The following is a 15941-nucleotide window of genomic DNA, read 5'->3' as shown; positions in this document are numbered from 1 at the left end:
ATGATACAAGCAAAGATCTACAACTAGAAATGTGCAGGTTGGGTTTTCTGCTTGCATTTTAGTTTAATGTTGTAAGTAATAGTTCTTGGAATTTGTTTTTTGTAATTATGGAAGATTAATATTGAACAGTGTTTTAGTTCCTATGTCCAAAGGCTGCTAAGCATTTGTTATGTCTATCTTATCACTTAAAATACAACTGTCTTATCACTCCATATACTCTACAATGGCACAAAGAAATGGACTGCTTACTTGGTCATTATTTTTCAGGGTCCATTTCCATTTTGAGAAATTTGATACTGAAAAGTAGTAAATTGAAAAATCATATAGTTTGAGGCCTCCACTAATAACATATTACCTTTGTGAGTCTTTGTTTTCTACCAAATAGGGAAAGAGTGGTTGAATTCTCGTATTTATCCTTTTTATTAGAGATAGAATGTGATTGACACATGTTTTTTAATTAGGCAATAGTTTGACTACCCCAGTTTGATCAAATCCATTGAATAGTTTAAGACTCTGAAACACTTACATTTCAATTTTATTTTTTTTAAAGTTTAATTTTTGTAAAGACAAATTCTATATGAGTATGAAACAGGAATGATTGATGGACAAGTATGAAAGAAAAAGATATAAATATTTAAATGTATCCACTTAAGCAAGGAAGAGTTCTTGAAGGATAAAAACTTGAAGAACAGATGTGGTTTAGCAGACTATCTAATGGTTTGAAATAATTTTCGAAGGCAGCAAAAGGTGAAAATAAACACCATACAGAGATAAAAGAGCTATCTAGAATGATACTTTTGAACTAAATTTCAGAAAAGAAAGAATTAAGGCCAATAGGAAGACAGCAGGTAGTCCAGACGTGAATCACATCCATCTAGTAGTGTTCAGATGACAATGGCTTGTGTGATGGCTCTGTTGTCAGTAGTTGGGACAAAGGTTCCTGCCTGGAAGCCAAGCCTGCAGGACTTTCTTGGTGGTCCTGGTGCAGTATTTCTCATCTCCTCCTGGTTTATTTCATCTCCTGGTTCATCTTTGAACCAAACTATTGCCTAGTTCATATTTGGCTGGCTCCACTTAGAATTCAGAACCCTTGGTCCCATCATATCCTGTGTTTTCCAGGTCCTTGTGTAATTTCACACAATTTGATTTGATTACTGGGGGCTAAACTTGTAGACAAGAATTAGGCTGACCTAGAAAGTGTTTTGTTTACCCTGTGATTCAGATCGCCTCAACCTCCCAAGCGTACTGGTGTTGAACAGCTGTGGAATAACCTGTGCTGGAGACGAAAAAGAAATTGCTGCTTTCTGTGCTCATGTGTCGGAACTAGATCTTTCTGACAACAAACTCGAAGACTGGCATGAGGTAAAGTTTCTGTATTGCTGCATTTTGGTGAAATATAACAATAACCATTGTATTATTTATATTAAGTTTGCTGAATTCTGGTTCTCACTTGAGATTCTTGTTTTCTGTATGTCTCAAGATAAAAAACTGACTGCTTCAGCTGTTCCTATGGTGATTTTTTCAGTTAACTTTGTTATTGCTAATTTGTTATAGATTAATGTAAAAAGCACTGAGGAACTTTATTCCAGGCATCAAGAGCTTAATAAGACTGCAGAGGTGTAGACTGCCAATAATGCGTTAAATTTTCTACTGTTTCACCAATTTATACATCCAATGCTTATTCTCTACTACTACTTCAACATTTATTACTATAATTTGACATAAAACTTGCTTGAGGTTGATATATTAAGATTATAAAAATATTCTTGTGACTGAAATTTATTCCAAATATTTAGAACTTATTAAGTCTCTTTGGTGGTTTGACATAACTGATGTCTTTTGATCTCAGAGTAACTCTAGACCAAGTACATAAATAAATGTATTACAACAGTGTTTCTTATTAATATTTATAACATTAATATTAACATTAATATTTATAACCTATCTGATTATAACATTACCTGAATAGAAGCTACCCTTAAGAATAAGGAAAAAATAGTTTTTCCTGCTTGATTTGTTCTCCTGCCTTAATTTAGGCTCTTACTTCTTGCTTGGACTATTGGAAAAGTTTGCTAATGGATTTTCCTGCCTTGGTTTTATTCTGCTTTCTCTAAGCTATCTTCTACAGTGCTTCAAGACTCCTGTTAATAAATGAAATATGATCATGACACTCTGTTTGAAATCCTTTAGTTGGCGTTTCACTATCTAGAAACTAAGGTCTGAGCTCTCCATGCGTAGTCCTCCATCATATGGCCCTTTGCTATTTCTAGAGCTTTATCTCCATCTTTAGCCACATACTTTTTCTTGCAGCTCACGATAAACTCTTGACATGAAAAGCTTACTTGCTTTTATTCATTCTCAATCTATTGCTCTCTTTCACCTCTTGTCTACTTACTCAGCCACTTCCTATGTCTCTTTCAAGACTTGGCCCGTTCCTCTGTGAAACTTTCCCTGGCTCTCACTCAGGCAGAGTCAGATGATCCCAGCACCTGTATCACGCTGCTGTGAAAGGATTTATCACAATGTAGTGCAATCACTTGCTTACTTGACAGTTGTCCTACTGGATAAACCATGAGCTTATTCAAAAGGAGAGGTTTTTGTCTTTTTTGTTGTCAGCACCCAGAATAGTAGGCGCTCCATGTTTGTCGAATGTATTATGAATAAATGGTTGTATCTTAAGGATTGATCAAGACCACTTGCTCCAGCTTTTCCTGTGATCTTAAGAAATTCACTTAATTTTAATGCTTCATTTTGCTCATTTATAGGGTAGGGCTGCTGATAAAATAATCATTAAGGCATTCTGTAGATGTTCAATGCTACACAACTTCCTTCTTTAAGAAAAATCTTAAACCTAGTTTTGTTAACCTAGTTTTCTTCAGCTTTTCTTATATTTATTGATTATTTCATTGTCATGTTTAATCCGGTAATTTATGCTCCCAATTATATTTCCTATTTTTATTAAGATGTTTATCAGAATTCTTTGAGATGCATGTCACTTGATTTCTGTGTAACATGTTAATATATAAAGATTCCTTGGGCTATTCCAAGAAACAATCTCTATTTATACATGTATTTATTGATTGATTTACTTGTCTAAACACCTAGTGTAGTTCACTATTCAACAAATTACAATCTGTGCCTTCTTTGTCTTTTGAGATGCTTAACTGACATGCATGCTCTGTCCATACTGCACAGATGCTGAAAGATTCCCTCAGCAGTCCTACTGCTGAACCTCTGGTGACATATTTTTTGACCTGCATGGGTGACAAGTCAGACCCCGTATTCCTCTGAATCATTTCAACTCCTATGTTCACAGGCTGATTCCCCTACATTTGTTTCTTTGGAAGTGTAACATTTCAGAAAGGTGTTGTGCTTTGTGCTTTGACCACATGCATATGCTTTTGCTAACTGGTGGGAACACTTTATCAGTGATGGAGTTGCTACCTCAGAAGAACGGTTTATGTCAGGATGGATCAGAACACAGTTTACAGTAGATAATTCAGCCTTTTCTCTGCTTAGACAGAGGTCTACACTAAATATTTTCCAGGCCATATTGACTTTTATATAGCCAGAGGGTCACATGTTTATTTCTACTGTGCTCAGTTTGTATATTCCTTTATGTGCTCTACTCGTATAGTCTGTTTTCAGGCAGTTTTCGAATAAACGTTTGTTACTGCTACCCTTCAGGTTTCCATTTTCCAATTTATTTTTGTTTTCGTCATTCCTTTATATTTTGTCTTTATTAGCCTTAACTGTAGTTGATCCTAGTCTTCCAGAATATATATCAAAACACAGAGAGATGGGAGAAATACAACCAAAGAATATCGATTTTTAGGATTGATTAAACTCTTTGGTAGGCTACAAATGCCTCATAGATAACAGTTTTAAGACATTACATTTCAACCCCATTGCAACCCTTATATCTGATTGCCAAAAAGATCATTTGTCTTTGCCATTAGCTAAGATTTATTCAGCCAGTATTTGATATAGCAATATGGAATAGAATAATATCATTTGTTCTTTTAGTGTTTTGAATGATCACTAATACTATGAGAAACTTCTTTTGTGGTTTAAACTACCGGCTGATGTATGCCCAGAGACTAAGATAAATATGAGTAAGAAGTATAATACTTGGGGGGGAAGCAAAGATTTGGATGCTTTTTTTTTTTTAGCTTTTGACTTGAATTTTTGGCTAAATAGATTTTTGTCTGATCTTTCCCAAGGTATCTCCTTTTTTCTCCCTTTCTTATCAAAACCATTTTATAAAAGAAATTAAACCAAGCAGTTGAATCAGCTACTCAGGTGAGGTGAGAATAGCTTGGGTATAAATTACAGATTGTTGTCTTACAATGCTTTCCCCATTTTTCTTAAAACTGTAGTTTCTTCCTTTTTAGAAGCCAGAGTGGAGGGCCCCTATTAAATCATAGAATTGTGGAGACTTAAAAGGAGATCTAAGTTCGTCTCCATGTTTCTACACATGAGTATACTCAAGTCATTCCAGCTTGAGCAGTATTTTTAATTTTTAGAATTCAAAAGGAAAAGTCAATATACTGCCCTAGAAACTCACCGAATGTTTGTCAGTCTTTGTTATTAGGACATTTTTCTGTGCTAAGTAAATTTACCTGTGTAATGAATATTATATTTTCCAGAATCTTATCATTAAGGTTACCTAAAAATACCTTATAATTTTAGCCTTTTAAAGAAAATATTTATTTCTAACATGTCATTTTTTTCCTGCTTGAATTAGACTATGGTCCAATTTTATCTTTTTAGGATATTCTGAGGTGAATGAGTCATTATTCTAAATCTTTATTCTCACTGGACAGTAATGTAAATGTAGACTATTAAGAAGATTACATCTACACCTGTCAACCTTGGGAATTCTCCCAGAAATTGCTTCAAAAACCCTTAAATTATCCATTTCTTGAGTACTTTCCTCTTTATTACAAAAATAAGGAGGGGTGGTTAGCAAAGGGTTTATGTTTTATTTAACTGGGGCCGTGCTATAATTAACAATTATTCTTCAGCTGTAGTTAAAGCACAGTTCTTCTTCATCTTTTTTTGCCCTTAAAACAGATGAGCATAGCTGGTCATCATCTTCTGTATGGAAGTCCTTCATATCATTAGTATTCAGGTGGTAGAATGCAGTAGGGAATTGGTCCCTGTGTGGACTATTTAGTTGTGTTGTGGCTACAATCTAACTCCAAATCCTAGTCATATATCACGCAAACACTTGGTTACAAAAGAGATCAAGCAGGAGAATGTTTTATTTGTAAAAGATAGCTCATTTCTTCATTTGTAAAATGAAGATAAAAATGGCAGCACTTCAAAGGATTAGTGTGTAAAATAGATGAAATAATGTATGTGAGGGCCATTCCCTCTGACGTACTTCTCTGAACCTTCTTAGAATGAATCTACTTCTCACCGATTTTAGAGCTCCTGAACTGTACAGTACACAGTAAATCTGATGTGAAGTACACGTTACTTTGTCTGCGTACCCTTAGTTATCAACACTGGATACCTTTTTGACATCTGTGGAGCTCTGAAAAGAAACAGGTATTCAAGTCCCACCTATGAAGCTTGTCCCACTTGTGAAGCTTCTGGTTTAATAGCTTAAGGTGGATCCTGGGATCCTGAAATTCTACCACTGATTTTAACTATGACATATTTAAATAAAAGTAAATATGATATGACATATAGCTAGGATTGAGACATTGGTTCATGCTATACTTAACCATATTAGTAATAGTTACATTTATTGAATGATTTTGTGCTGTTAATTTACTCAACAAACATTAAGTGCCCACTATGCAGTAGTGAACTAGGTAAGTACTATCCATGCTTTCATAGAGTTTACATTCTGTTGGGGAGTAGGTAAGGAAACAAGTTTCTAAAAGATGTACCAATCACTATTTTAAGTGCTTTACATGTGTATCTCATTTAATCCTACCAACAATCCTGTGAGGTAGATGGGTACTATTTTCTCCATTTTACAAATGAGGAAACTGAGATTTGGAAAGGCTAACAAACTTGTCAAATCACACAGCTAGGAAGTATTGGAACCTGGTTTGAATCCGGGCTTTCTGACTCTAAAACCAATGCTAAATATTCTGTTGTACTCCTTTTCTCATAACTTTTAGTTACCATGTTGCCTGGCTGTTTGATGCTTAATACATTTACTGGGCTTCTAGCCTTTATTGCATACTACTTTAAATCTGATTCTTCATATTTTTCTGGTTATATTTATAATTTACTAATTTTGGTACAGTGGTCCACACTTACCCATGGGGGATAAATTCTAAGACCCCCAGTGGATGTCTGAAACCACTGATAGTACCAAACCCTGTATTTACTATGTTTTTTCTTGTATATACACTTACGACTTCTCTTTGGCATATCCAAATTGCCAGCATCATTGCTCTTGTGCTTTGGCATCATTAAGTAAAAGAGGGTTCCTTGAACACAAGCCCTGTGATGATAGCACAGCACTTGGTCTGATAACCAAGATGGCTACTAAGTGACTAATGGATGGGGAGAGATGTATATACAGCATGGATGCTGGACAAAGTGACAATTCATGTCCTGGGTGGGAAAGAGTAAGTAAGTCAACGCGAGATTTCATCACACTACTCACAATGGTGCGCAAAAACTGCACCATTAAAACGTGACTTGGGGATGGCTGGATGGCTCAGTCGGTTAGAGCGCGAGCTCTGAACAACGGGTTTGCCGGTTTGATTCCCACATGGGCCAGTGAGCTGTGCCCTCCACAACTTGATTGAAGACAACTAGCTGCCACTGAGCTGCCGGAGAAGCGGCCGGATGGCTCAGTTGATTAGAGCCCGAGCTCTCAGCAAGGTTGCCGGTTCAATTCCCGCATGGTATGGTGTGCTGCACCCCCTGCAACTAAAGATTGAAAACGGTGACTGGACTTGGAGCTGAGCTGCACCCTCTACAACTAGATTGAAGGACAACGACTTGGAGTTAATGGGCCCTGGAGAAACACACTGTTCCCCAGTATAAAAAAATTAAAATAAACAAACAAATAAAACATATGACTTGTTTATTTCTGGAATTTTCCATTTAATATTTTCAGATCATGATTGACTGCGGGTAACTGAAACCGTGGAAAGCAAAACTGCGGGTAAAGGGGACTACTGTATATTGGAAAGAACAGTGGCTCTGATTTTTAAATTCTAGATTTGGCTTTTGTGACCCAGAGATCTTAGTTAAATTATTTAGCATCTCTGAGATTCAGTTTCTTCACTTATTATAATGAAAATAGTATTTGTCATCTTGCAAGTTGTTTTGAGAACGTAGTGAAATAAGCTGTATCAAAGAGACTAGTACTATGCAGAGCAAATACAGAGGGTGCCAAATATATATATATATACGTATATATATATACGTATATATATATATATATATATATACGTATATATATGTACACACACATTTTAAAAAAGGAAAACTATTAAAATTGTAATACTTAATATATACTGATAACAAAAGATGAATACAAGGCACGTTTGATTTCTGCAATTTCAAAAGGCGCTCAAAGTGGTTACCATCAGCATCCAGACACTTCTGATTACAGCAAACTACTGCTTGACCAAAGTGTCCACTTGTATACATGTTTTTGGCACCCTGGTAGTTAAGGTCAGTAATGCTCAGTTTCCTTTTTAAAAAATTTTTTGTCTACCAGTTTGCTAGTGAAATCATTAAATTGATGATGTTTTCTCTTTCATTATATAGTTATGGATGCTTTGTTATTTTTCAGTCAATATATTTTAAAGTTTAGTACATCTTTGAGCCAAGCTGAAACTTTTTTAAGTGATTGTGACTGTGTAGTCAATTTTGAACACCTAAATTGTTACTTTGTGGTCTTCAATAAACCTTTAATTAGCTTTAATGTTGTACTGGGGATGGAAGGAAGAGATATTCAAAGAGGATTACATGACCCAGTCTCAGCTCTTTGGAAACTTGTGGCCTAAAATGTCATCTAAACTATCTTTTCTCCATTTATCAAAGAGAATATCATATAGAACAGACTCAAAAACCTTGCCAAAAGCAATGTGGGAAATCTTTCTTTTGTACCATTACTTTTCATTTATGATACTCTTTCGTAGAAAGAGATTAAGTTATTTGCCAAGGTTTGTTGAAATTACTTATGCCCCTCTGTGGGTACTGTCACTAAATAGGACTCCCTAATGTGAATGGCCCTTTGCCTGGAGACCCACTCAGCCTTTCTTGAGCATGATTGCTATTTAAAAGCTCTGATTACTGCCTGATATGCTTTTCTTTTTTTTCTCCCTAGGTCAGTAAAATTGTGTCAAATGTTCCCCAGTTGGAGTTTCTAAACCTGAGTTCCAACCCTCTGAATTTGTCGGTTTTAGAAAGAACATATGCTGGGTCCTTCTCTGGGGTTCGCAAACTTGTCCTCAACAACAGCAAAGCTTCTTGGGAGACAGTCCACATGATACTGCAGGAGTTACCAGAGTAAGCCCAGAGAGCATGATGGAGAGGGGGCTATGTGGCTATCTGTGTTAGTACATAGAATTACTGCTGACTCCCATCTCAGAAATACTAGAACTGCAGATTGAATGGAGACAGGTTAGAAAAATGAAAATGAAGTAATTACAATGAGGGTGTGAGGGTAATCTAGTAGCATTTTTATTGGAATACTTGTTCAGTGTTGAGTAGCACCAAGACACAGGATACGTCATCCTTTGGCCAGAAAATATCCCTGAGAAGCACTTATCATTTCTAGATCAACCCAACCTTTCTCCATTTTAATCTTCTGATTACCTGATTTCAGAATTTTGCCTCAGTGCTTTTCTTTGGTGGCGGGGGGTTGGGGAGGGGATCACAGTATCTCTAAAATATGTTAACACCCAGATGATTAAGTGCATAGCTGGCCTGACTGAAAAATGACCTGGTATTCTTTTCAATAATCAAGAAATTATACTTTTGTCAGTTTAGAAATGCTTTGTTATGTTTGTTTGTATCTATCTTTGAATATGCATATAAGGGTTCAAAGGAAGTAGTTGAAAGAAATATATGAAGCTATAGTTTCTTTGTGTAAATATGGAAATTATCAAAGCTTTTCAGAACCTGGTTTCACCCCACTTATTCCATCTTAGTTTCTCACTATCACTATAATGAAATTGGTTTCCTCACAGCATGCAACATCTAGCATGGCATAGAGTAAGCTTTTAAATATTAGTTCCACTTACTAACCATATCACCTTTGATAAGTTAACCTCTTTGAGCTGCTTTCTTGTCTATAAAATGGGCACAATTATATCTACCTTGCAGAAGTAGAAGTCCAGCCTATAAAGCACGTGGCACAGGGCCTGACACAGGGTAGGAATTCAATAAATGGTAGTTATTTCTATTTCTAAACATTTGTTCATGTTGTTTCTGGAATTTTATTCTATTTCCTCTCAACTTACACAAGTCTGCCCCTCCTACAAGGCCATGCATCCTTTCCTGATTATTCTAACTGCAGTTTCAATTCCATTCCTATATGAACTATTGTACTTAACAGTTAGTACTACACAAAATTAATTTAGTACTGGGTTATATCATTCTCTGCTGTTTTATGTATTTTAGGTTTTTTCTTCCCAGCTATATTTTAAGCTTCAGAAAGACATCTTTATATTTTCTCTACAGTGCCAGCAGATTCTTACACATAGTAGGCACTTATTTATTTCTTGAATTAATGAAAAGACGTAGGTGCAAAGTAGAAACTTAACTGCTTTAAACAATAAATATTTCCTTTTTTTCTCTGCAGTTTGGAGGAGCTCTTCCTGTGCCTTAATGACTATGAAACAGTGTCTTGTCCTTCTATTTGCTGTCATTCTCTTAAGCTACTACATATAACAGACAATAACCTCCAAGACTGGACTGAAATACGAAAGTTAGGAGTTATGTTTCCTTCACTGGATACACTCGTCCTGGCCAACAATCATTTGAATGCTATTGAGGAGCCTGATGATTCATTGGCCAGGTTGTTTCCTAATCTGCGATCCATCAGCCTCCACAAGTCAGGTGAGGTACAGGCTTGTTCTCATCTACATGCAAATTGATCTTAGCTTATGTGTGAAATACAGTGAAAGTATATTTCTTTTCGTAATAGCTGTGCCTTCTTATAGGATGTATTTTCAACAGTGACACGCAGATCCCTGTTGGTGAGCTAAATTTAAGGTATTCATTTTCATAAATCTAGAGGCATAGCATTATATTAGTTGTTTATATTTTATATATTAAAGGAGTTAAATTAATGAATTGTATAGTAAAAAGAACATAAGGAATTACACACTTGACCACTTTGCCTGGATTTAGGTTGTTAGGGAATCCCAAAATGCTCACTTTTCTTTTCTAGTATTTATATATAACTGATTGCCCGTTTGTTGACATCTAATTCTGTGTATCACAGGAGTGAATATTTTTAGCCTATTTTTAGAAATCAATAAATTTTATTTTCAGAGAAGTTTTAGATTTATAGCAAAATTGAGCAGAAAGTACAGAAAATTCCCACATATTCCCTGCCCCCCCCCACACAACCTCCCCTGCCATCAACATCCCGGCACCGAAGTGATCCATTTGTTACAATTGAACCTACGCTGATGCTTCATGATCACCCAAAGTCCGCAGCTTACATTAGGGTTCACGCTTGGTGTTGTCCATTTTATGGGTTTGGAAAATTTATGATGACAGGTATATACCACTGTAGTATTGTACGTAATAATGTCACTGCTCTAACAATCCTTTGCACTCTGCCTATTCATCCCTCCCTCCCTCCCCAATCCCTGGTAACCCCTGATCTTTTTACTGTCCATAGTTTTTTGTTGTTGTTGTTTTAATTTTTGTATTTTTTATTATATAAGACAACAATATAGTTCAAAAACCAACCATATGAAAAATATACATTAAAAAATGATTCCATCTATATATCCATCTACACACTATTTTCCTCTTGTAGGTAACTTTTGGTTCTTATATATCTTTCCCATGTTTCTTTAATACAAATAGTTCATATTTCTATAAAAAATTCTTATTTTCCCTCCGTACATAAAAAGGTAGCATATTAAACACAGTGCTTTGCATCTTATGTTTTCTCAACTATATTTTGCAGATATTGCTATATCAGAACATCTTTTTTTTTAAGTTGCGGAGAAAGAATCTCACTGAGTAGACATTAGTGTTTATTAAATCAGTCTCCTATAGATGGATTGTTTTCAATCTTTTATTACAAAGCATATTGCAATCATAACCTTCTTCACAGGCTCAACACAGTGTGTTCAGCATCTGAATTTTTGTGTGTCTACATGAGAAATGATCTCAATGTACTTTTTTTTTTTTTAGGTAATTGCAGTTTTTCCAAATTTTTTTTTTTGGGGGGAAATATTGGGGAACAGTGTGCCCTTCCAGGGCCCATCAGCTCCAAGTCGTTGTCCTTCAATCTAGTTGTGGAGGGCACAGCCCAGCTCCAAGTCCAGTCGTTGCTTTCAGTCTTTAGTTGCAGGGGGCGCAGCCCAGCATCCCATGCGGAAATTGAACCAGCAACCTTGCTATTGAGAGCTCACTCTCTAACCAACTGAGCCATCCTGCCACCCCTCTGGCAGCTCAGTGACAGCTCGTTGTCTTCAATCTAGTTGTGGAGGGCGCAGCCCACTGGCCCGTGTGGGAATCGAACTGGCAACCTTGTTGAGAGCTCGCACTCTAACCAACTCAGCCATCCGGCTGCCCCTCAGTGTACTTTCAATTGACAGTTTTCTTACTATGAAATTGAGCATATTTTCACGTTAAAAAAGATGTATTTCTTTGTCTGTGTACTATTTATTCATGTCCTTTGCCCATGTTTCTCTTAGAATGTTAGTCTTTTCTTGATTCCTAAGTGTTCTTTCTATATTAGAAAAATTCACCCTTTGTCTATGTGAGTTGCACATATTTCCCCCATTTGTCATTTGTTGTTTGAATTTTTTATTTTGGTTGTGTTTTTTGTTTGTTTGTTTTTCCAACTGGATCTCTTTTAGTAGTTACTACCTATCTTTAGCTGCAGATCCTGGCCTTGTCTGGTATGGTAGATCCCAAATTTGTCCTGTATCTCCAGACTGCATTTTGCCATCAGAGTAATGATGTTATTGGGTTGATTCTGTTCCACTGTTCACAGTGCCAGGAGCACATTCATTCCCTGCAGACACACAAGATAGGCTGACAGAGGTCAAATATCTGGACTCATCTGGCCAGGGCAAAGTCCCCAATAATGCAGAAGATATCATGCAAAGTGTCAAGCAAGGTTTCTTGTCCCTTCCTAGGTTAAAATATTGCTTTAGGTCCTCAAAACCATTGAGCATACAAAAACATGGTTAAGTAGAAGCTGAAATGTTTCTAACGTTTAAGGATAGTTTTAGTAACCTTCCCTCCATCAGTTTACTAAAAGAAGGGAGGGGTACTACCAAAGAGATTCTACTGTGTCCATAGTTTTGCATTTTCCAGTATGTTATAGAGTTGGAATCATGTAGTATATAGCCTTTTAAGACTGGTTTCTTTCACTTAATAATATGCATTTAAGTTTCCTTCATGTCTTGATAGCTTATTTTTTCTTAGCACTGAATAATATTCCATTGTTTGGATGTACCACAGTTTATCCACTCACATACTAAAGTACATCTTGGTTGCTTCCAAGTTTTGGCAATTATTGATAAAGCTGCTGTAAACCTCTGTGTGCAGGTTTTTGTGTAGACATAAATTTTCAGTTTATTTGGGTGAATACCAAGGAGTGCAATTTTTGGATCATATGGTAAGAGTATGTTTAGTTTTGTAAGAAACTGCCAAACTGTCTTCCAAAGTGGCTGTACCATTTTGCATTCCCACCAGAAATCAATGAGAGTTCCTGTTGCTTCACATCCTTGTCAGCATTTGGTGTTGTCAGTGTTTTGTATTTTGGCCATGCTAATAGGTGTATAGTGGTATTTTATTGTTGTTTTAATTTGTAATTCCTTAATGACATGTGATGTTGCATATCTTTTCATGTGTTTACTTGCCATCTGTGTATCTTTGGTGAGGCATCTGTTCAGGTCTTTTGCCCATTTTTTAATCAGGTTGTGCATTTTCTTATTGTGGAGTTCTAAGAATTCTTTATTTTGTGTGACTATCCTTTATCAGATGTGTCTTTAGCACATATACTAGTCTATGGCTTTTTTTCTCATTCTGTTGACATTATCTTTCAGCCTACTTCTTAAAACAACTATATAACTAAAAATAACTAACCTATAACTGAAAAAGCAAATGGTTTAGTTTGCCATAGAGGTTATAAGGGGGGAAATTAAGTTTTAACATTTTCGCTGTGACATTCTTCTATTGTTGAATGACATTTCAATGCTGCTGACTACGGCGTTTGACTTTATACCCCAGGAGCTCAGTGTTCCAGAAAGGAAGTTTAGGAGAGCAGATGTACGTTTTTCTATATTTTTGTGTTTTTCAAGAATGAATAACAATAGGAAATTTCAATACTTTAATCATTTATTTTAATAAATTGTGGCACCTTAACTGTATTTGCTTAAAGTATAAATATTGTAATTATTTTCTGTGGATTTTTGACACATTTTGGAGAACAAACTTGAAATTAGTTAATACAGTGAAAATGTTAAACAGTATTTTGCATGAGGAAGCTGTTTATTTCACAGCTCGACACCCCTTTAGCTAACTCTGTTCTTCATCCCAGGTGGAAATGCCCTTCTGAAAGGAAGAGGACGATTGTAACTTGGGATAGTTTATGCACCAGAGTCCTCATAAATTGCTTCTCTCATAAATTGTTGAAGGTGGATAGAAATAAGAAGGGGCCATGTTCTCTAAAATGGATTTAACGTGTTCTAAAGTTGACCAGCTTCATTATTATAGGAATATATTTCCTACTAGTGTCAGGTATTGACTTGGATGACAGATTTGCTCACAGCCATAGGAAGTTTAGTTTTAGGACTAAATGAGCTTAATTTGTTGCATGTTGTTCTTACCCAAAGGGTCAAGTTTTTTGTTTTAAATTTTGAATCTGTTTTCCCTGTCCCCAAAATGGGGACAGTATGAAAGAGAGACACTTAGTTTCTAGTCCTATTGACCTTGCCCTTTTTAGAATTTGGTAGGTAAAAATTTGAGTCTGACAATATCAACTCTGATAAACAGTTATATTCTTAGTCTGTATTTGATGAAAGAGTTTATCACATCATTTTTTTCATGACACATGTCCTGCTCATTGAAACCACCAGTGACTGCCTTTATAAGACATTTGGGTGGAAAATTAGTAGATGAGTGGATATTGGAGAATAAAGGTCTCTGTCTTGACCTCTAGGATCACACAAATAGGAGAGGCTATCGGGATGTTTTTATGGTATTGAACTGTATTGCATTCTTTTCTTGGATTAAAAAAAGTAAAAATAAAAACTCAGGATCTCTAACTAGTGTACTATCATTTTAGCATTTGAGATATTATTAATTGAAGTAATTTTTCTTGCTATGTTTATCTTCTTATTTGTATGGTTTTCTGGACTTACTTAAGCAATATATTTCTCAAATTAGGTTTGCAATCCTGGGAAGACATTGACAAACTAAATTCATTTCCCAAACTTGAAGAAGTGAGATTATTAGGAATTCCTCTTCTGCAGCCATATACCACCGAGGAGCGAAGGAAATTGGTAATAGCCAGGTCTGTTGTCCTGATTATTCTGCTTTTTTTTTTCTTTCTTTTCTCAGGGGCCATGTTGTTTCATTAAAGGAATAATGCACTATTTGGGAGGGAGTGCACACTGCAAATTGATCCATCTTCTGAACATACTTTGCTTGAAGGCGCTGCTTTTGTAGCTCTGAATCCTGGAAGGAAAGGAATCCAATATAATGAGAAAAATGTGAAATGTTTTTGGCTTGCCAAGACCACTGAAAAATTCCCTCACAAGTGTAGTCTGTGTTTATACTTCTTGATATTTATAATATCTGAAGTTCTATTTTGGGTCATGAAGAAAAAGTAGGTACAATAGGGAATCGGTTATATTTCAGTTGTCCTTATTTTCTCTGTTAACATCGTGGTCATTTAAAGGGTAAATACCTGAAAATCAGGCTTTTTCGTTAATGTAAAACTTAAGAGAGCAACATCTGTGTTTTGTTCTTGTTACATAGACTGACTTAAATGTGACTACTATATTGTTGTCTTCTTCCTGACTTCCCTGCCTTTCGTGTCTCAGACTCCCACAGACTACTGAAATGACCAATGAGTATTTATATTTGTATGCGCCTTTAGCAGCAATAATACTCAGCTAATGTATAAAGGGCCATGGAACTTTGACTTGTTCTTTGTGTACTATACGTAGTAGTTTTGAAAGGGGAACAGTAGCCGTTAAGTTTCCCTAAAGAAGAGTGGTTAGTTAAAGAGGGTATTAATATTTCTGTGACCAACCAACACTTTACTGCTTTCCAGTTATTCACATACTCATTAATATCTCACTGAACAAATAAGTTTTGGCATATTTGTCTTCTAAGATGAATAAGTCTTGTAATGGGCCTTGTATTTTATTTTCTTTACTAATTATTTTGTAAATATAATAAATTAATTCTTGAAGTATATAACCAAATTGTACTGATTACTCTATAGAGTTATGCTGTCCAGTATGGTGCCATTAGCCATGTGTGACTTTCGAGTGCTTGAAACATGGCTAGTCTGAATTGAAGTACAAAATATACATTGGATTTCGAACACTTTATATGGAAAAGAGAATGTGAAGTATTGCAGTTATTTTTTAGCATTGATTACAGGTTGAAATGATTATGCCCTGCATATGTTGGGTTAAATAACATGTATTATTGAAGTTAATTACCTCTGTTGTATTTTTACTTTTTTAATACATGGCTGCTAGAGAATTTGGCTTGTGTTATATTTAAGTTGGGCAGTG

General features: G+C 35.7%; 1 protein-coding gene across 2 annotated transcripts in view; it reads left to right on the top strand.

The window, feature by feature from the left end:
• The window catches only part of TBCEL (tubulin folding cofactor E like), an 83397-nt gene that overhangs the window by 25093 nt on the left and 42363 nt on the right, over window positions 1-15941 (top strand). For both annotated transcript variants that reach the window (XM_033097892.1, XM_033097893.1), the window contains exons 3-6: window positions 1223-1362; window positions 8315-8496; window positions 9794-10050; window positions 14578-14704. In XM_033097892.1, the coding sequence (XP_032953783.1) occupies window positions 1223-1362; window positions 8315-8496; window positions 9794-10050; window positions 14578-14704 (706 nt within the window). The remainder of the gene's footprint in view (window positions 1-1222; window positions 1363-8314; window positions 8497-9793; window positions 10051-14577; window positions 14705-15941) is intronic.

Source organism: Rhinolophus ferrumequinum, chromosome 25 (assembly GCF_004115265.2).
Source record: "Rhinolophus ferrumequinum isolate MPI-CBG mRhiFer1 chromosome 25, mRhiFer1_v1.p, whole genome shotgun sequence".
NCBI lineage: Eukaryota > Metazoa > Chordata > Mammalia > Chiroptera > Rhinolophidae > Rhinolophus > Rhinolophus ferrumequinum.
The sequence above is the reverse complement of the archived record's forward strand: the minus strand, read 5'-3'. Positions and strand labels throughout refer to the sequence as shown.